The 22,861-nt window shown below is 38.1% G+C and overlaps 1 protein-coding gene across 3 annotated transcripts in view; it reads right to left on the reverse strand.

Annotated features, from left to right (window-relative positions):
- The window catches only part of LOC136878998 (scoloptoxin SSD14), a 437,789-nt gene that overhangs the window by 18,553 nt on the left and 396,375 nt on the right, over positions 1-22,861 (reverse strand). For all 3 annotated transcript variants that reach the window (XM_068228921.1, XM_067152675.2, XM_067152674.2), the window contains 2 exons: positions 20,321-20,518; positions 4,116-4,365 (listed from right to left, as the gene is read on the reverse strand). In XM_068228921.1, the coding sequence (XP_068085022.1) occupies positions 4,116-4,365; positions 20,321-20,518 (448 nt within the window). The remainder of the gene's footprint in view (positions 1-4,115; positions 4,366-20,320; positions 20,519-22,861) is intronic.

Below are 22,861 nucleotides of genomic sequence, written 5' to 3' on the forward strand. Positions count from 1 at the left end.
CCAAGGCTTTTGATGGAGTAAATGATGAGAGATTACTGACGAAAATTAAGGTGGTCTGGACTAGAGAAAAGAATGGTTGAATGGATGGCTAGATTCTAGAAAATGTAACTTAGAGAATTAGAGTAGGTGAAGTATTATCTGATCCTGCAATGTTCAAGAGGGGAGGCACACAAGACTATAGGACATTGTTTTCTTGCACATATAAATGATATGAGTAAAGAAATGGGATCATGGATATGGCTATTTTTGATGATGATTAGTGAGCGGAATTTTATGCAACTGCATATTTTTTATGCATGTTTTAACACAGTGTATAACCTTTATTATTCCTATTGTGTAACCCCAAGCATTAACACCTAATCTTACTTACTATATTTCCATTTATTTAGGAACAACCTCCTGTGTTTACAGGCTGCTGCTAAGTACAAAGTAAAACATATCAAATTTTCTGTACAGTTCTATCAATTGAAGAAAACTCTAAATTAGAAAGAAACAGTATAATTAGTGCACCATTTCAGAGCTGTAGTTGTAACACATTTTCACAATTTTTAAATGTAAACATATATTTTAAGAAAATCCATAAATCAGCAATATCTGTTACTCAATAAAATTTAAAATGCTACTGTGTTATAAAATGGTGCTCAAATTCTGATTTTACGATTATGGTCTTGTTTTCTTAATAGTGTATCTTACGTCTATTTCTGAATGTTGTGGCTATTTATGGACTTTCCTCCAGAAGTTCAAAGACTTGGTGGTGACCGACTAAATATACCTAACTCGCTCGTATTAGTCAGCCAGCTCTGGTTTTGCTTATAGAATGTCAGCAAAAGGTAATCACAAAGAGAGAAGGCGATGGGGAAAACCGTAAATAAAACAGCGCATTGGGGACTGGGAAGATACTCTCAGTGGGATTGTGTCACTCCTAAGAGCAAGGTTAGTTGTTCATGTCCATACATCATTCCAGTGGTCGTGTGATTTTTCCTGAATTTCTAAGAGAGAAGAAGTATTTCTATCGCGTCTTCAACAATACGTAGAGGAATTTAAACGCATTTTTACTATCGAAGGAAAAAGTATTGTTTTGCCAACCAACTGCATAGTTGATGCTCTACACAGGTTATGTGAAACCGTAAGAGCTCAGTATCCTAAAGTGGATAAATTAGTGTCTTTGTAAAAGCACCCTCAAGAATCGATCCGTTAAAGACAAAAACCCAGGTCTTGCACTTTCTCCTCTGCCTATTGTCACGCGGTAGGGTTCCTGCCTTAGCGCAGTGGTATACTACACAGACAATTTTGAAAGTTTCACATCCACTGTGAATGCACTAGATAAAAACGGCGTGTCTTCAATTGAAACTCTCTACAAGTTACTGAAAGACAGCTCATTAAAAAGTGATGTTTACATCTGCCAATCTAAGCTTCTTGTGTAAAACCAGACGTTCTTGAAAAATCCCCTAACTTGTTGTCCAAAACAGTGAAGAAGGTGCGTGCTGTTGAAAATAAATTAGATTCACTCTCAGCTTCGCAGGTGCAGGGACTGTTAAAGACGAAAGATTAAAATTTGTTCTGTAAAACCAGAGGGTTTAAAAAAAATGTGCAATGTTGCTCAAGTATTGGAGGGTGGTCATGTTGGTGAAATTGAAGGTGTTAGTGTTGGTGACATTCCTCTCCTTAATTATGCACGTCTGACGTCCTGTGATGTGGAGTGATCATTTTCGCAGTATAAGGCGTTCTTCAGAGATAATCGGCGTCATTTGTGAGGGACAATTTTTGGAAATGACCTTTGTTCACTGCAATTCAGAGACTACCTCTAGCAGCTAAATTACTGCATGTGATTGGCGAGTACAAACTTGTACAATTTTTTTCGAAGATGATAGGTTGTTTTTGCTATAGTTAAATAAAACATTACCAATTTTGTAAATACCGTAAGATATAGTCAGGCACATCAAAAATTAGTATACCGTACTGTACTTTTCCAGGGGCTGCCTGGCCGAGGCGGTAAAGGCGTGCTCGGTTCGCCCGGAAGGACGTGGGTTCGAATCCCCGTCAGGAAGTCGTGAAACTTAAGAAACGAGATTTCCACTTCCGGAGGTGCATATGGCCCTGAAGTACACTCAGCCTTCACCAAAAATGAGTACCAGGTTAATTCCTGGGGGCAAAGGCAGCCGGGCATAGAGCTAACCACTCTACCCCATCACGTGCCGAGGTTAACAATGGTGGAAGCCTTTACCTTCCGCTCCTCCAAGGGCCTTCATGGCCTGTACGGAGGTGACTTTGCTTTGCTTTTACTGTACTTTTCCATATACAGATATCCATTTGCCTTAAGGAGCACATTTGGTAGCACCCTATTTTAATACAAAACTTTATATTTATTTACCTCTTGACAAAAATACCTCCACAATGTTGGGGGATGGACAGCAGACAATGGTATGATAATAAATGGGATGAAAAGTCAAGTTGATAGTTTCATCAAGAGAAAAAGTTTTCTCAGTTTTAATGACTGTGTTGATGGGGATCACTCCAAGGACCTAGATGTAAGAAATTATATTCGTTGTGATAGACAGATTAATGAGGTTGTAAACAAAGTACACAGATCCCTTCACATGGATATGAGCGTATTTAAGGGTTATAGTGAGGATGTAAAGGAGAGGGTGTATAAGACCCCAATTTGAGTATGGTTCCAGTGTACAGGACCCACAACAGGATTACGCGATACGTGAAGTGGAAACGATACAAAGGAAACAACACGATTTGTTCTGAGTGATTTCCGACAAAAGAGTAGTGTATCACATTTAAAGGTCAGTCAAATGTGAATGAGTTGAGAGACGAGCTGCTCAAATAAGCGGTATGTTCCGAGCTGTTAGTGGAGAGATAGCATGTGCTGACATTAGCAGACGAATAAGCTTGAGTGAAGCTTTTAAAAGTAGGTAAAATTATAATATGAAGATATAGTTGGAATTCAAGAGGACAAATTGGGCAAATATATAAGGAATAAAGGATTTGAATAATTATCAAGGGAAATATTCAATAAATTTCCAAGTTCTATGAAAACATTGAAGAAAAGGCTAGGTAAATAATCTATAGGGAATCTGCAACCTGGGCAAAACCCTAAATGCATATCATTGATGACTGACTGATTGATACCTTACCTAGACTCAGGCTGGATAAAAATCTTGCACATCCCATGGGCGAGTATGGGTCATGGACATGTTTCCTGTCCCGTGTTGTGCATTTGCCTGTACGACCGGAACTCCGGTTTGGGTCACTACGGGTTTGCACAGAGGTCTTTGATGCTGTTGATTTGTCACCATCTATTGACTCGTTAGAGAATTATTAGGAAATACAAGAATGTGGTATTGCCTAGCAAGATCTCTTTATGCCAACTTGATAGAAGTTGAGCCAACTAGGCCAAGGAGATATTCTGCTACATTTATGACAGTCTGGAAAAAAGCATTGTGGGGGTAAGGCACCCCCAGAGATGGAGGTGGCATATAAAAATAATTGAAAATAGTGTCCAATCCATACGTTTCGGGGTCGATGAGATAAACAGTGACACTCTGCATGTCATTTAAGTGCAAGTTCAGCCCTCATCGGTATGGGGTGAGAAGGGGTAAAAAAAAAAAAAAAGTCCAAAATGCCCCGGATTATGGATTTGTGTGTGTGTACCCCTCTGGGCGGGGGTGGGAAGTGGGTGAAATATCAGTCAATGTCACAATAACAAAATGTACCACAAAAAAAAAAAAAATAAATAAATAAATATATATATATATAAAATAAAACAAGTAAGCCGTGGTGTGGAAATCATCCTTGAAAATACAAGTTTTAAACTAACTGAGTGCCGTTTCATAACTATTTTAATGTGTGTGGGAGTTTTTCCTGACTTTTACTAAAAATCGAAAATCGGATATAACCACAATATATATAAAAAGGATGATTTCCACACCACGGCTTACTTGTTTATTATTTTTCGATATATGATATTACGTGAAAGTGTATGTTTAATTTCACTCCAAAAAAAATTATAGTATCATTCACATATAATTAACAGGTAATCAAATACCTAAAAGTAAATAATCAATAAAGTGCCCGAGCAGCACCGGGTAATACAGCTTATCACTTACATCTGTAACATTCACATAGCTGGGATCACCAAGTTCTGTTCGCTTGCCAAAAGCAAATTTGAAAGCTTCTATCATGCGATGGTAAGTAGAGATGGTAGAGTCGATGTCAGCAACGCTCTTGTTGGTGAAGTTGTACCCACTGAGGATGTTGAGAATGAAGCCCAGCAGAGCTCCACTGCCAGGAGGTGGAACACTGAAGAACTTGTCCCCATCAAGCATATCCAACATTATTGGCTCTTCCCACTTCGCACTACAAATATAACATCCCTGTTAAACACTTATACAGAATGCATATTATTAGAGCCCAGATTCTTAGGTTTTTACTTTTACTTTCCTCGCTACTTAATTAACAAAATTCAAGATATACAATAGAAGTCTGTTATAGCGAGAATTCATAACGGTGAAAATTTGACTCACTATAGCGGATTGTGGTTATATCCGATTTTTAGTAAAAGTCGGAAAAAACTCCCACACACATTAAAATCGTTATGAAACGGCACTCAGTTAGTTTAAAACTTGTATTTTCAAGGATGATTTCCACACCACGGCTTACTTGTTTATTATTTTTCGGTATATGATATTACGTGAAAGTGTATGTTTAATTTCACTCCAAAAAAATTATAGTATCATTCCAGAGGCCTTTGTGGCAAATGTTTCAATTTTCTTCTTCAAAAAGCATCACCTAACCTAACCGTATCTGTATCATGAAAACATATTTCAAGCACACGTAGAGAAATTTTAACCTACTCACTACAGGAACAGCCTTTCCAAATTTTATCTACACGCGAGAAAATGTAAACTATTCTCTGAAATCAGTCATGTATTCTGCCATAACTTGAGGTGTATCACATTCTTACTTAATTTTAGTATATAACATTAAAATTAAGCAATCATTTCCTTCAGCCTTTATTTTTAACAAGTTACAACTGCTATCGGACATATTATTTACGCATTTATTACCAAAACATGTTCTCTTTCTTTTCCATTTTTCTTCACAGAACAGCAGTCAACGGTTATCACTAATCGACTCTGACATCACCATCGAATGTCGATGAGAGAACTTGCTAGTGGACATAGCGAGGAAACGATATAGAAGATCGCATGCAATATAATGGCTGGGTGCATAAATATTGGTAACAGAAAAAATCACACAAGCTTAATCGCTCGTAATAATGGAGGCGTCAGTGATAGGGCTCTCGCTGTAACCAAAGGATAATACACAGTTTAATATAGGAATCTTGAAGGGACAGACAAAAACCGTTGTTATAATACGGTACTCGTTATATGTCTTACTTGCTATAGTGGACTTCTATAGTATATTTGTTTCACACCTGAAACATAGTAAGTGAATTTCATTGTACCTAAAAATACCTAAACGAGGGATTGACACCTAAAGTAACCTAAATAGCTGTTTTGACTTCTTCAAATGAATAATGCTATTTGTCCTTTGAAACTTAGGATAAAACTATTTTCACCACTACTCCAGTTACAGTTATCCACAGCGAGTACAGCAGGCAGAAGAAAGTGCGGTGAATGGTTGCTACAGTACTTTTCTAACTTTAATTGTTGTATAGCGAAACAATGCCTCAACTGAAAAATGGAATGCTACAGACAGAAATATTTCAACGGATGATCGAATAGTCTTCCGTCAGGAATGCTCCAAGCAAGTAAATTTCCTGTAACTAACCTAAAATCTGCACTGCAATACCTAGCACGTTTACTGAAGTATGTTTAAGATTTTTTAAAAAAAATTTCAGATTAAATGTGAGCAGAAATCTCATGTAGAGCAGCATAAATCTGCAGCTGCACTCATTGCTAGTGTAGCTAGGAGAAATAAGTCCAGTAGCTAAAATAAGCTAACGCTTATTTCTTCTATAGCTGGTAGTCCTGAAGATTAACTAACATTCACTTATGCCAGGTGTTGGGACTCAATTGTCCCATGTAATGTGTTAGCCAACTCAGTCATGAAAAAATTTCTTAAAAGACAACAGTGACACTATCCACAAAATTAAACCTAAAAAATACCTATTTTAAGCATACAAGAAACCTAAAACGAAGGTTTATACGACCTAAAAATCTGGGCCATACATATCAATCATACTTCAATTCTGAAACCATGGTCATCTCGCTGACAAAATTCTTACTATTTTCTATATTCTAAGTGACAGTTCTCTAATGCAGAAAAGCAATTTTCTGAAGCAACATTATTTAGTCTCCCTTTACCTATCCTCTATTAGCATTAAGATTAGGACAACTTTATAACTAAATAAAACTAGAAAAGGTCAAGGGCCACTGACTTATCACGTAAACAAATGGTCAATAGCACACATACAGAAAAAGAAACATCCTTTGTATCCTTACTAAGTGAAGTTGTTCTTACGCTCTAAAGAGCGGCTTGTTTACCTAGTTAAGTTCTGTACAAAGGCAGACAATGTATTTAAAAAAAAAAAGACAACTACAACAAGTACATGTATGTTATTTATAATTACACACAGTTTCCCATAAACATGATCATTGTACAGTTCCAGATTCCCGGATACTGTTAATGAGCCTCTTCCACTTCTTCCTGTCTACATACAGCTTGTCATCCACTGTCTACTGGGGCAAATATTCATTTATATGAAGGGGAGTTACGGATTGGAATAACTTACGAGGGAGATGTTCAATAAATTTCCAATTTCTTTGAAATCATTTAAGAAAAGGCTAGGAAAACAACAGATAAGGAATCTGCCACCTGGGCGACTGCCCTAAATGCAGATTAGTATTGATTGATTGATTGTCTATCCTCTGGCAACTAGATCAACCTTGATCATGTCCATCCATCGGGTTTTAGGTCTTCCTCCAGGTCTTTTCCCCTCTACCTGTTTTTCCAAATTTATTCTAGCTGTTCTTGTAGTCTCCATCCTCATCACATGCCCGTACCACCGTAGTCTGGATGTGCCGATTCTGTCTAAAAGGGCTGTCTTTATTCTGGCTTTTTTCCTTACCTCCTTATTTCTCAACTTGTCCATCTTGGTTTTCTGGATGCTGGATCTAAGAAATTTCATCTCTGATGCTTGCAGTCTTGATGAATCTCTTTTTGTGAGGGTGCACGCTTCAATACCATAGGTCAATATTAGTATGAAATAGCTGTTAAACATCAGTTTGGCTGATTTTGGAATCGTGTCATCCGATAAAAGTGTTCTTGCTTGTTGTTCCTATAAACATATTACTCAAAATATCCACCTTCTGTCGTGATGCAATTCTTGAAGTGATCTGTCCATTTGAACACTGCTGCATGCACCACTTCTAGTGATATTGAGCCTGCTGCCTTCAAATCTTCTCTTAAAGATGTGATAATTTGACAGAGTTGAAGTAGGCCTTCTCTAAATATTCCACAAGCAATAGTCCAGTAAATCAATAACACAGATTCAAAAGCAGCATTGAAACCAGGCACATTGTGCTCCAACCAGCGTTGTGTCGACATGGACCATGTGGGCAGGCATGAGTCCTGCTGGAATATCCAGTGCTCACCTGTGAACAAGGTGAAGCTTATGGGCTTCGGAGCAGGCATGAGTCCTGCTGGAATATCCAGTGCTCACTTGTGAACAAGGTGAAGCTTATGGGCTTCGGGGCAGGCATGAGTCCTGCTGCAATATCCAGTGATTTCTTGTAAACAAGGTGAAGCTTATGAGTTTTGGGACAGGCACGAGTTCTGCTGGAATATTCAGTGCTCACTTGTGAACAAGGTGAAGCTTATAGGCTTCAGAACCCTTTCCAGAGTGTTACATTGGTAGTTTGTGGCATGAATTTTCAGCCCTCTTCTGCAGACATGTAGTCATGTGACACTCACCACCAAAACACCACTGATGCTGATTGGTGATCTCTTTCCACTTTGGAAAGTTGACACCAGTTTCCTGAGAGCTACAAGCATTGATTCAAACACTCCAATTGATATTTTCTTGTCTTTGGTGATACTGCCATTTTTGTATTTCTTCAACAATCACTCGACTCTTTGGCTCTTATCTGACTTAAAAGCTACTGTCAGTCACCATCCTCAGCTGCTTCTGAACACTCCAAGCTTATTCTTTAGTGATGCATAGCATCATTAGTTGGAGGCTTTTGTTTCTCCTATAATGATTCCTTGATTGTGGAGATGATTTCTTTGAATTTTCTAAGTGACTACTCTGATGATTCATGTCATTGTTTTGCAAAACAAACCACTTCTAGCCCTTGCATTGGACAGAGGAAACCTCATATAAGTTAAATGTTTGATACATAAATGTGCTCATTATTTACAACAGCCGTAACAAGTCTCTAATCTCCATTGCGGTCTTGTTACACTTTTATTGCATAATCATAGAGATATGGTTCTCTTTTCCTCTGCATACCCCTTGTTGACTGTGCAACAACTGATCTTAAACTCTCTTCATTCCAGAAGCTCAGATGATAATATCCCTTTGTTACAGATACAAGTGCAGGGGTGCCAACTTAACACATGGGTTATATTTTGAATAAGGACCACTTTATAAAATAACAATAAGTTATTTTATTATTTTGTCCACATAATCAATACATTAGACACAAACAATTAGGATTTTGTCCTTCTTAAAATAACACAAGTCACTCTCGCTGAAAGCCAAGAAACATCACCTTAAAACCAACAATCAATATGCTTTTCTACACACAACTTTAACATCGCCCCTTTCAACCAGCATGCCAACAAACCTGCAATTCGTAGTAACACCAATATATCACATCAAATGAGATGGTCCAAAGAGTACAAATCAAATTTTTTAAGATTCTTTTTAGTATAGTCTTATTTTAACACTAGGGACCACGATTAGTTACATTATACATTCTGGCATTTACTCAGTTTTCGATTGATCCGATAGGTTTTCGTTAGTTCTCTGTGTCAAGTACGGCGTACCTCCAACCACTTCGCACCAGTTGTCCACTTTACATTCCCGAAAATCACAAAAATCACAATGCCTGCTCTGAAAAAGTCTTGTCTGTGCACGTCATCTGGTCATAGGTCCATTTCTTCGGAGTCTTTTTTTTTTTTTTGACGATAATGTACCAGGGAACTGTTGCTTTTGATTTTCAGTCAAAATTGTTAAAAACGCGTTTTGTCCACCGAGAGTCTTCCATCCGTCGTAGGTGACCACAGAAGCGAGCCCTGCGTTTACGAATTGTGCGATCTTCTCTACCTTAAAGTAGATATCTTGTCTGTATTATTATTATTATAGCCCCACCTGATATTAGACGTGAGGTGGCCGCTAATATCGGGAGTGGGATGGTGTATATGGAAGTCGTTAAACGGACTGTGGACCGGTGTTGCAAGATCTAAAGCCAATCTTATGAAATGGGGCATCGTGCATGGTGGTGACTCGTGCGAATGTGGAGAGGAACAGACTTCTAGGCATCTTTTGCGCTGTCGTCCATGCCCAGATTCATGTACAGGGTTGGAATTGGCACTGGCTGGTAACAATGCCATCAATGTAGCCAAATACTGGTCACAACTTGTGTAAATAATGTATATATAGTGTAGATATTTTCATGTAATACTTTCTCCTTTATTTTTATGTATGTTCTTCCATTTGTTATACTTCATATGCAAATTTTTCAAGTGCTTCATTCATAACTATATACGATTAATTTGTTCATGTACCTTTTTAATATTCAGTACACATATTCAGTATCTCTTCCTTGTATATATTGGTACCTCTGACACGAATACATAAACATATTATTATTATTATTATTATTATTATTATTATTATTAATATTATGTGTTGCTGGAATGGATGATGACAGGAAAACCGGAGTATCCGGAGAAAAACCTGTCCCGCCTCCATTTTGTCCAGCACGAATGTCACATGGAGTGAACGGGATTTGAACCACGGAACCCAGTTGTGAGAGGCCGGCGCGCTGCCGAGGATCCTTATAAGTACATTACGAACAGTAAAATCAATTGGTCTCACCTCCTTCTACACCCCACCGCCGTTAAGTTTATTTACCGGCACACCTCCCCCCCCCCAAAAAAAAAATATTAAAAGAAGGCTTGTTTCTTATGTTCAAAGAAGATTTCAAACACCAATGATCACGTCTGTTACCTTCAGTTTTGAGATATAAGTATCCCCATAAAAATAATTTACTTTTTTCACTTCATTTCACACTACTCCCCCCCCCTAAGTGAATTTTCCCGCAAAAAAATACGTGTTTCTTTAATAGTAAAGTATCTTCTAAATACCAATTATCACGACTCTAACTTCTTCAGTTTTTGATTTATGTGTCCTCATGAAAGGAATTCAACTCCTTTACACTCCCGCCCTCCAAGATGGCTACCCCCCAAAACGCGTTTTTCTTTGTTTTTAAAGGAGATCCAAATACGAATTTTCACGTCTGTAACAACTTTCGTTTTTATTAGATGTATGTATTCTAATTCAATTAATTCAATTCATTTTTCAATTCTTTCACCCCCCCCCCCCCCCCTCATTGGATTTTCCGAGAATACGTGTTTCTTTATTTTTAAAGCAGATTGCAAATATCAAATTTCACGTCTGTAACATCTTCATTTTTGAGATATCAGTAGCCTAATTAAAAGAATTCAACACCATTTTCAGTCACTTTTACCCCCCCCCCTCCACCCAAGTGGTATTTCCGAAAGCTAAAAATACACGTTTCTTTATGTTTAATAGAGATAAAAAATACCATTTTTCACTTCTGTAACATGTTCAGTTTTTTGAGATAAACTATAAAAATTCTCATTTTAAAATTTCACCCCTTTTGAGTTCCCCTTAAGTGGAGTTTCCAAACACAAATCACCTATGTTTCTTTAGATTTACAGGAGATTACAAACACCCACTTTTTACGTCTGTAACATTTTACGTTTCCAAGATATTCTGTAGATATAGTCTTTCAAAAATTCACCCAATTTGTCACTCCTGTTTAACCGCCATTAATTGGATTTTCCTAAACTAAAAAATACGTGTTTCTTTATTTTTAAAGGAGATCCCATATACAAATTTTCAGTTCTGTAATATCTTTCGTTTCTGAGATATATGTATCCTCATTAAAGGCATTCAACCCATTTTTCACCCTTTTACACCCCTCCTATTGGGATTTACAGGAAACAAAAAATACGTTTTCCTTTATTTTTAGAGGAGATTCTACCTACCAATTTTTACATCTGTAAATTTTAAAGTTTTAAGATGTATACACACTCATTTTAAAAAATTTACCCTCCCCCCCTTTACCCCCCAATATTTGGATTTTCCAAAAACGAAAAAATACGTGTGTTTATTTATTTTTAAAGGAGATTCTAAATACCAATTTTCACATATATAACCTTTAAAAATTTTGAGATAGATACACTCATTTTAAAATATTACTCCCTTTTCACCCCCCCTAAATTGGATTTTCCAGAAACAAAAAATACGTGTTTCTTTATTTTTAAAGGAGATCCCAAACACCAATTTTCAGGTCTGTAATATCTTCAGTTTCTGATATATAAGTAGCCTCATTAAAGGCATTCAACCACTTTTTAGCCCCTTTTCACTCCTCCTATTGCGATTTTCCGAAAACAAAAAAATACATGTTCCTTTATTTTTAATGAAGGTTCTAAATACCAATTTTTACATCTGCAAACTTTAAAAGTTTGGAGATATAGATTCACTCATTTTAAAAATTCACCCCCTTTTCACCCTCCCATTAATTGGATTTTCCAAAAACAAAAAAATATGTGTTTCTTTATTTTTAAAAGAGATCAAAAGTACCAATTTTCAGGTCTGTAATATCTTCAGTTTCTGAGATATAGGTACCGGTATCCTGATTAAAGGCATTCAACCCATTTTCACCCTTTTTCACCCCTCCTATTGGGATTTTCTGAAAACAAAAAAATACGTGTTTCCTTATTTTTAAAGAAGATTCTAAATACCAATTTTCACATCTGTAAACTTTTAAAGTTTTGAGATATAGAGCAACTCATTTTAAAATTTCACCCCCGTTTTCACCCCCTTAGCGAAGGAATATCCAAAAATCCTCTCTTAGAGAGCTCCTACGTCGTAATATGAATATATCCCCAAAATTTCATCTCCTTATGTCCAGTAGTTTTGGCTCGGCGATGATGAATCAGTCAGTCAGTCAGTCAGGACAAGTTATTTTATATATATATATTAGTTCATAAGTTAATCAGGTGCCTGATTTTATTTTAAGGTCAAATCATAGCTAATGATGCCTGCAAAATTTAAAGCAAAACATGTACCATATTTTTAAATAACACGTCAACAGAAAAAGACAACTCAGATGACTGGGGAATTTTATTTTACTTCAGTTTCAACTAAATTTATCCATAAATCAAAATGACATAATACTGGTCTGAACCAAATAACATGTCCTCGCTTGCTGTCAATGACCTTACAGGGCGAGCTGCTACTATGCTGCCGGTTACGTAATGACCATGCTAGCCATTTTAACCAAATTCCTTTAAATAAACAACCAACAAACCAACTTTAGCAACATATTTTACAAAAAGGACGACATCTCAGATGATTAGAGATATTTATTTACTTATTTCAGTTTCAACTGGTTACCAAATTTATCCACGAACAAAATATTATTACACTAGTCTGAATCAAACTGTACCGGGCGGTACACCTCTACGCCGCAATTTTAAATCTTCCGCCAATAAGGTACTTTCTACTGGAGAAACTCTGAACTTTAACAACTGAATTAATTCAACAGTTCCTCAGAAGATGCCACTGTGTGTATTTCGATTTGTTTTTGTTCTTTTGGTGGATCAAGAAGTGTGGACATTCTCTCATAGATGTCACTGCCTAAAAAACCTAGGATCATGCACCCTGGTGTGAAGGAATGAACTTTCTCAAAGAAATTTTGTATTCAAAAGTTTTTGTCTTTACTAAATTTTGTTCTTTCATTTGTGGGTTGGCAATATTAAGCTTTCTTTCTGCCAGTTTTGAATTTAGCCAATCAGTAATTTCTGTAATTAATTTTCCTCCAATCATAGCTTTCTTCTTCGAATTTCCATGTGTAACTCTTAGCTACCCAATAAAGTTGAGTGGGTGTGTCTTTATTATTCATGAAAGGTCTCGAATCTTCCACGAGGGTTTAAAAACTGCTGATTTTCTCGGCTCTTCTCCACTCGAACAACATCTAGCTCTGTGTGTGAATATGTAGCAGGGGGCAGGAAGCGCCCTTTCTTCTGGCAGCAGTTCTTCAACAAGGTAATGGCCGTTTAACATCTTTATTTCTTGCCAGCTCAGCAGTTTATCTCTCGGGGCAGGTCTGAAAACTTTAATATGTAAACTACCCTTTGAAACATGTAAATCTTTCCGGTCTTTTCATATAACTTTAACTGTAAATCGGGGATGGAGAGTGCCTTACCCTCTCGAGCTCCCCTTCATCTTGAATTTGAGGTGACTACGTTTTTGTAACCATTTTTCTATTCCTTCTTATATTCTGTATTCGTGTCACCACCATAGTATGGGAATAGCCCCTGCTTATCGGCCTAGCGCCACTTAGGTTTTAACAATCTTCATGTAGGAGTGCAAGGTTACGCCTCCACTCATCATGGTATTGTGGGGCCATTTAATTAATCTGTTCTTTTCCATGAAGGCCCAGTAGATTGGGTATGAGATACCCCTGTTTATATTTGTAAGTTGTGCATTGATGGCAGTGAATTCTGAAGTCTAGGTAATGCCTTTAATAGGCTTGAAAAATTGAGAGCGGGTTAGCTCTTTTCTCTTGTGGTAAACGTGCCTCAGAGAGGCTTGAGATTTAAAGGTGGGAGCAAACGCTCCATTGTATTGAGGGAATTTCTGCCCTTTGGTAAGATGTCGATTGTGAGCCGAGTGCTCAGGAATTGTAAAAATTAGGGCTTGTGGCCCAGATTGTCAAAATCTATCTAAATCTTGGCTTTCTTGATCTTGTACCTGATTTAACTTCTTGTTATTTGTTGTTTGTTCAAAGTCTATATCAATCTGTTAAGTTTGGCTGCTCTGAAAATATAACCTTTATTGAAATTTTAATTCATCTTTCGAACTTGTAGTTAGACCCATTCCAGCCTGCACCTTCTTTCACCTCTGCTGATCCACCAAAACCTCGGAACACAAACAAACATGTTCTTGCTCTTTGCTTGCTTGTGCGTCAGTCCACTTTCTGAAAGATTTTAATCTTTTCTTCATTAGAAAAGAATTTCACTTTTTCCATATCCATACCTAGGCTATCACAATATGGACCACGCTAGTCAATTTCACACAATTATGTTCCTAATCCGGATACAGGCTACTGTATCACACGAAAAAATTCACTGTACCACTCAACACAAAATAGATTTCTAACTTCTGAATGGAATACAAGCACAAACAGGCTCACTTTTTTTGTAACCACGCAACAGTGGCGATGGCTCTTATCCAAATTGGAAATCAGGTTTGCTTTACGAGGGATGACTAATAATATTTTCAGGGCTAGGAAAATGTGATTGTACTAAGCGGTAGTGGCAAAAATTTGTGACGCAATAAGGGAAGTATTTTTATATAGATTTAATTATGATTAGAATCGGGACTTTGAATTTACGATGTACTAAGCGGGAAAACTTTTTGATGAGGAACGCACTAACGAAGTTTCACAGCAATTCAGAAAAAAAATTCTGGCATTTGGCAGACTTCTACAATGAGGGTGAACAAAAGCTTACTCCACACAATGACAAATGTTTGAATAACCATGGAAATTATGTGGAAAAATAGCTGAAAGTATGTAGAATGGAAAAAAGAAAGAAAAGGAATTAACCAATAACATACAGCAGTTCTTATTTTATTATAGTATGTCTATCCTCCTTAGTCCTGTTTCCAGACATGAGATCTAAGATGAGGTGAAATGAATGTACAGTAAAACCTGTCTTAACGGACACCTCTCATCAGCGGACACCCCTCATTGGCGGACGATTTTCTAGGTCCGTAATTAAATGCCATGTTGTGTATGAGTAATTTACCCCTCTTATACGGACACACTTTATTACGGACACGGACACACCATAGCCACGAGAAACTCCAATTAAACCTCTCCTAACGGACACTTTCATTTTTAAAAAATTCTGTATTTGTGTCCTGTACAGTATGTATTCGCTTACTTTTTGCACAACCGATACTTCCAAGAATCACAGACACCGTAACTTTTGATCCTGGCTGTACACATTCTTGGAAGGCAACACTATGCTACGCTATCACTTCCGGAAGTTGTGTGATCTGACATGCTCGACAGCCCTGGAATTCGTACCTTCACTGTCAGGTTACTTTTCATTGACTCGTGGGCTTTTGATGTGTTCAATTTTACGTTAGTAAGTGTGTGTAAACATGGCTCCGAGGAAGTTTTTAACTTTAAAAGAAAAGGTAGGCATAATAGACTATCATAAACGTGAGAAGTGTGGTGTGCGTAAACTGTCAGAAGTGTTGAAGATTGGAAAGACACAGGCAGCTGAAATTGTGAAAAAGCAAGAGGAACTAGTGAAAGAATGGCATTTAAATGGCAACGAACAGCGCATTAAACTGTTTCAAAGTGGTAGTGGAGCTCTCATTGACAAGGCAACGCTAGAGTGGTTCGCTAAAATAAGAAGTCAGAATGTCCCTGTCTCAGGACCAATGATACAAGCAAAAGCGTTAGAATTCGCGACAGAATTAGGTATTGGAGATTTCAAAGCCTCGAATGGCTGGCTAGAAAGATTCAGAAAGCGACATGGTATCAACTTCAGAGTGATTTGCGGAGAATCATCCAGTGTTAATATGGAGGTTGTTGATAACTGGCAAGAAAAAATACCTTCAATCATAGATGGGTATGTTCCGGAAAATATTTTGAATGTCGATGAAACTGGATTATTTTTCCGTGCTTTACCCGACAAAACTTTGTGTTTCAAAGGAAATCGTTGTACTGGTGGAAAAGTTGCGAAAGAACGTCTTACTGTCTTGTTATGTGCAAGTATGAGTGGAGAACGGGAGGAGCCCCTTGTGATAGGAAAAGCTGCAAAACCAAGGTGTTTTAAAATATGGACGTTACAAAGTTTGGCATTGAATGGAAAGCGAATAGGAAAGCATGGATGACCAGAGAAATAATGACAGAGTGGCTAGGACAATTGGACAGAAAAATGATACGCCAGGGGCGAAAAGTGTTATTATTCCTCGATAATGCAGCATCGCATCCGGATACAATTAAGTTGCAAAATGTGAAGATCGTCTTCCTCCCACCAAATATAACATCAGTTTCTCAGCCGCTTGACCAAGGAGTGATCCAGAACTTCAAGGTTATGTACAGACAGTTTGGGATGAAGCACATAGTATCAGAACTTAACGGGAATGAAGTAATCCTTCAAATACTGACAAAGGGGCTGAATGTTCTCCAAGCAATTTCATGGATAACCAATGCATGGAAAAACGTCACTGCCTCAACAATTCGTAACTGCTTTCTGAAAGCTGGGTTTCCCGCTAGTGGTGGACATCCCGAAACAGAATCGGATACCCTTCCTGACAGCATGGAAACAACACAAGAGTTGATTAATGCAGCAGGTTACAGTGTACAAGTGAACACCTATATCGAAATTGATTCAGATATTCCAACAGAGTGTGAGTGGAGACACGAAAACGATTCTTCAGTCAATCCAAGGGAAGAGGGACAAAAATGAAGATTCTGACGAAAGCGGGAGTGAAGATGATGCTAATGACGACTTTGAAGAAAATACGGAAATGAATGTGCTGCCAATAACCTCGTACAGTGAGGCTCTCGGCATTGTTAAGCGACTGAAAGAATTTTATTGTAAACAAAACGATTAAAAAGGTGTAAATTTGACCCAGGATTTAATTGCACATAGTGAAAACATCATTGCTAAACCGAAATGGACAAAACAAACGAACATTAAGGATTTTTTCAAGTGCTAATGTTTTACTGTACTGTGCTAGATATTGCTACATCTACATACTGATTTGACGTTTCAAAAACTCATACGTTCTTTTTAATTTTAACATGGTGAACGGTAATAGTGTACAGTGTGCTCAATAGAGGCTTCCATAGAAGTGTTTTTGTCTCTTTAATACAGTGCATCGCAGCTGCAGCAGCCCATCTACAACTTTCTCATGTGAGTACAGTGCAGTATATTGTGCAATACTGTATACAGTATACAATTAAAGGTACATTTGCGAGAATTGTTAACACATACTATACATGGGTTATTGTGTTCCAACTTATGTTTAATGGTACCGGTTTCATAACCTCTCGCGGGCGGACACCCCTTCATAACGGACATTTTTTCGGTCCCGTCGGTGTCCGTTATAGGGAGGTTTTACTGTATGTGGTATATTTTTACAGCCAAGTGCTCCCCCCTGATAACCTCAGTTGGGCAGCTAACGAAGATGAAATGGATGATGGTGAATGAAACTGGCTAAAGATGTGAAAGGAATCGGCTGTGGCCTATGAACAGGAACTGCCCTAGCATTTGCTTGGAGGTGAAAATGGGAAACCACAGAAAACTATTTTCACGACAGCCAATAGTGGGATTCGACCCCATGCCATCTCCCAAATACAGAACTTGGCTCCATAGCCAAAGCACATTAACACTCACAACCATCGTGCTCAGTATTTATTAGTAAACAGTCCTTCAAAAAAAATCACACACAACATCCAACTTTTATTCCTCCGAATCCAAGACTATGTTTTTTCCTCAGAATTGCATGTGAAAAATCAAGGATCGTCTTAAGATCGCGACCTAACAGTAATGAACACTACTGGCAGCTATCACGGTAACAATGTTGCTTCCCTTCACCCCCCCCATCCCCCTCACGAAACTCGACCATCAACGTCTGTCCACGTCTTTATTACACATCGCTAGCCACGGCTACCGGTTGTACAGTGACTCTGTGTTATGTCACTGGTTCTTGGAAAGTAGTGAAGCGTAAATGACATCCTGCTAGCCTCTCTGAAAAGCATTTCTCAAATCTGCAGAATGGCATCAAAACATTACTCTACTGAGCTTATTGCAACGTCAATCAAAATGAACTTCCGAGCCCCGCAGGAAATGTCATTTGAATTAGAACAGCAAGGATGCGATCCTTAGAATTGTTAGAAAGGCCACGGTTACTCAGTAGCAGAGTTGTATATATGTTGGGTATTCAGGTGGTGGTGATTATTGTTTTAAGAGGAAGTACAACTAGGCAACCATCCTCTATATAACACTAATCAGAGTGAAAAAATGGAAGGGGTCCGATACTTCGAAAAATGAAGATATAGACCAAAATAAGAGAAGGGCCACGAAGGGCGTGAAAATGAAAGACTCCCTAGCCCTCGCAAAACCTAATAGCGTCGGGGTCGGAAAAGAACAAGAGTTGACCAAGAGAGGTCGGATAGGATAGATGAAGGTGAGGAGCCTGGCACAAGTAAGTGGAAGCAATGCCAGGACTCAGCTGAGGGCCCCGTGGTCGCCAATCCACGCTCCAAATTTCAGAGTCCCTGGGGCCCCTTTTAGTCGCCTCTTACGACAGGCAGGGGATACCGTGGGTGTTATTCTACCGCCCCCACCCACAGGGGGATGTTGGGTATTCAGCCCGAAGGCTGGTTTGATCCTCCACAGCTCCGCCAACAGCTGTCATAGATAGCCTAGGCGTAACCGAAGAGGCGTATGAGGGAAATGAGGAGCAAGGTAGTTTCCTGTTGCTTTCCTCACTGGGTCAGAAGTTGCTATTACGTAACAGTCTGCCAAGCCCACTGAAATGCATGCAGCAACCAACCCTGTGGGCAATATTTTCACACCATTCATAACAGGAACTGGCTGCGTAAGGAATGGTATTACTAGCATACTAGCATCGCTCATACCTCAAGTCACTTTCATATTGTCAAAGCCAAGGATGAGACTGAGACGGGTCAATGAAAGTACCAAATTTATTCTAGCCTGTACCAGAAAAAACAGTGCACTGTAAACACTACATCTCGCCAGCAAAGGCATGTAGCAGAGTTATACTAATGCGTCTAATGTACCCGACGCTTAATAAATGTAAGTTTCATAGACAACAAGAATATTTTCTCGATGAATCGTCGTATTGTAGAGACACATAGAATAGGTATTGCCGGCGTATTTTCATGGGTTCTCGTAGATATTATGATGCCAATTTTAAGCTAATGGCTATTAAACATGCAGAAATGCAGCCGCAAGAAAATACAGAATAACTAAAGCCAAAGTCTGGCGTTGGCGTGAAGACAAAATAGCTTAAAAAATACGTACTGTACAAAAAATGCCCTCAGTGGCTGGCTAACAGGACGCTTTAAAGAAGTCAAAGATGAAGTTGTGATTTAGTTACGCATAAAACACAAGGGCAGAATGGCCATAACACAGCATACAAAACTCGTTGACCTTCAAATCCTGCGTCTTTATTAAAGATTGCTAGCCGCTGAAGCCGGCCAAAGCCGGCAAGCAAGACATGCATCTAACGGCAGCCGATACCTGACGCTTAGTAAAAGAACAGGTATTGTTGGCAAATTTTCAAGGGGACCTAGTCAATATTATGATGCCAATTTTAAATTAATGGTTATTCAACACACGGAAATAAAGAATAATTGTGCAGCCGCATGAAAATACGACATAACTAAGGCCATGTTCAGGCCTGGCGTGAAGACAAAGATAGTCTAACACAGCGTATCGTACAAAAAAAGGCATTCAGGGCTCGCAATAAGGACACTTTAGAAAAGTTGAACATGAAATCGTGAGGCATGTGTGCAAAAAACGCAAGGTTGGAATGGTCATAACATGAGATGTGATACGAATGTGGGCTCGCGAAGAGGAATTCCCTGAACTTTCAAAGGCAGTATAAGATACCTCTAATGAAAATTATTAGGGAAGTAGGTGGGATATTACATGATACTTGTATGCATTTATTTTTTTCTGAAATTAAATATGAAATTTGTTTTAAATAAAATTATGATTTCACAAAGCACATTTTAAGCTTGATTTAATTGTTTGAAGGCTATAGTAGGGGCTGTACTGCATTCAGGGTCGTCTTGGATTCTAACTGCATACACTGTGTATATTCTGTGCTTGCTTGATGAACTTGTATACAGATTGACAACATTGATACCTTGAACTTGTGACACTCTGTAAAGAGAGAGCAATTCACAACACCAATTGCTTCATTCCAAAAGTAAGGAATCTGTGTAGCTCAAACTGTGGTACTCACCTGTAGTTACGGAGATCTTCCTCGGTAATCAGTCCGCCCATCTCTTGGATGTCAGAGGCCAACATTTTAGCCAGACTTCCATTGTATAGATCATTGCCCTTCTCAGATATTATTCTCAAAGTTTCACACAGTTTCTTATGCCTAATGAGACTTCCTGGTTTACGAAATTCTCCAGAGTCAGGGTCAACAAACACCTCGCTGAAAATAAATTTTACAATAGATACTGGTTTAGAAAGCAAAACTCTGTTCATTACAAGTTTGGTGTAGGGAATGGACACCAAAGAAGTATAAGAACAACCAGACAAACAGAATGAGAAAATTGTGAAATATGGTAAAAAATTCAATGTGGAGAAGAGCAAGATTATGGTGATAACAAGAGGTGACAGAATAGGGAAAAGAATCTTAAATACTGGAGATCAATGGTTGAGAAGAAATGGATGTACAACTACGCATGTGACAGAGACCAGAGAACGATGGCCAAAAAGTACATAGCAATCTCTATAAAGGCTACGATCCTCTGCATTGAGGGAAGAAGTGAAGAGACAGGGGCAAAAAAAAAAAAAAAAAAAAAGCAAATATTCCACAAAACTTGTAACTTTGTTTTGATTTAGATCTTCATGGCCTGGAATACTACAGTAAATATTATGAAGATATGTATGTATCAGCTGCTGTGTAGCCTACCGAGTTGTCAATGGTCAGTCCTGGATGTTTTCCTTCTCACTTGACAGTTATTTTCATCATTCTGATCAAAATCAGACTGTTTTGCAGCTCATAAAACAATCACGATAACCATATTTATCACCAATAGTTCAATACCATGACAATTTTTCCTTATCAGTCATGCTCACTGTTGGTAGAATGATATAAATATTTGAGTATTTCCACTATATCAGAATGTACAGTAAATTTGCATGGAATATAAGAGCAGAAAACATTATTTATTTATTTATTTATTTGGATTCTTCCCAGAACATCAACATCATTCAGTGCTATGCACCACAGACTGGTTGTGAAGATGAAGAAAAAGAACATTTTGAAGAAAACATAGAGGAAAGAATAAGAGGAGATGGAACAATTATCATAGGGGATATGAATGCTCAAGTAGGAACTGTGAGAGATGGATATGAAAGTATTCTAGGAGCACATGGATGGGGTCCACGAAACCCAGAAGGAACTAGACTACTTGACCTCTGCCTGAGGAACAACCTTGTAATAAGGAACTCATGGTATCAAAAACAAAAAAGCCATAAGGTCACAAGATATGGATGGGATGGAAAAAGTTAATCCCTTATAGATTACTTTTTGATCGAGAAACAACTACAAAATAGACTGTTAGATGTAAAAGTGATTCCTAGTGTCTCCTTGGAAAGTGATCATAGACTTCTCATTGGATACTTAAAAGTTTAACAAGTTAAAAGAAGTAAGAACCACACAGGTAAAGAAACTCAAGACCTGGAAGCTGAAGGACAATGATAGAATAATAGAGTTCCAAGAAAACATCAAATCAGTGATACCAAAGACAGATGAAAGAACAGTTGAGGAGGAATGGAAGGATCTGAAAGAATATCTAGTAATGATAACTGAGAAGGTTTGTGGACGAACCAGTGGCACAAGAAGATGGAAGGAAACTCCATGGTGGAATGACAGAACAAGGACTGCTGTCCTGACATGTTCAGAAAATATTTCAAGAACCGGACTGATCATAATAAGGAACTATACAGGGTTGCTAAAAAACAAGCAAATAAAGTTGTTACAGAAGAACGAGAGAAGTGGTTGAACAAGTGGAGTGATGAATTGAAAGAGGATGTTAATGGTAATAAGAAAATGTTATATGGGATGATGAAAAATAGAAAAAGAGATAAAGAACACTCCAAATACCTAAGATATGATAATGAAAATCTGATCACTGAAGATGAGAAGATCAAAGAGACTTGGAGGACTTACTTTGATGAATTACTAAATGTGAATTGCATGCAGCCTACACAAAAAGACAGTACCGGTACTACCTCCTGCAAGTCTGCCTCTGACAACAAGTTTGAATTAACATGGAATGATGTAGAATATGCCTGGAAATGCATCAAACTGGAAAATCAGCAGGGGCTGATGAAATTAATGGAGAAATGATCAAGGCAATGGACATTTCTGGAAAACATTGTATCTACAGACTCTTTCGTAAGATCTGGAAAGAAGGGGACATACCAGTCGATTGGAAAACAGGCATCATAATTGCAATCTTCAAGAAAGAAGACAGAAAGAAATGTTCCAGCTATAGAGGCATCACTTTAACATCTCAAGTTGGTAAACTTTATGAAAGAATTATAGAGCGTAAAATCAGACCCCTTATTGAAGAGAACACCTTCGAAGAACAGTATGGATTCAGGAAGGGGAGATCAACAACTGATTTAATCTTTACACTCCGTCAATTAATGGAAAAATACTATGAACACAACCGAGATTTGTGGTTAGCCTTTCTGGATATCAAGAAAGCATTTGATGCAGTGAATAGAGAGAAGGTGTGGGAAGCACTGAAGAAAATTGGAA

The sequence above is a fragment of the Anabrus simplex genome, chromosome 8, assembly GCF_040414725.1.
Source record: "Anabrus simplex isolate iqAnaSimp1 chromosome 8, ASM4041472v1, whole genome shotgun sequence".
In the NCBI taxonomy this organism is placed as follows: Eukaryota; Metazoa; Arthropoda; class Insecta; order Orthoptera; family Tettigoniidae; genus Anabrus; species Anabrus simplex.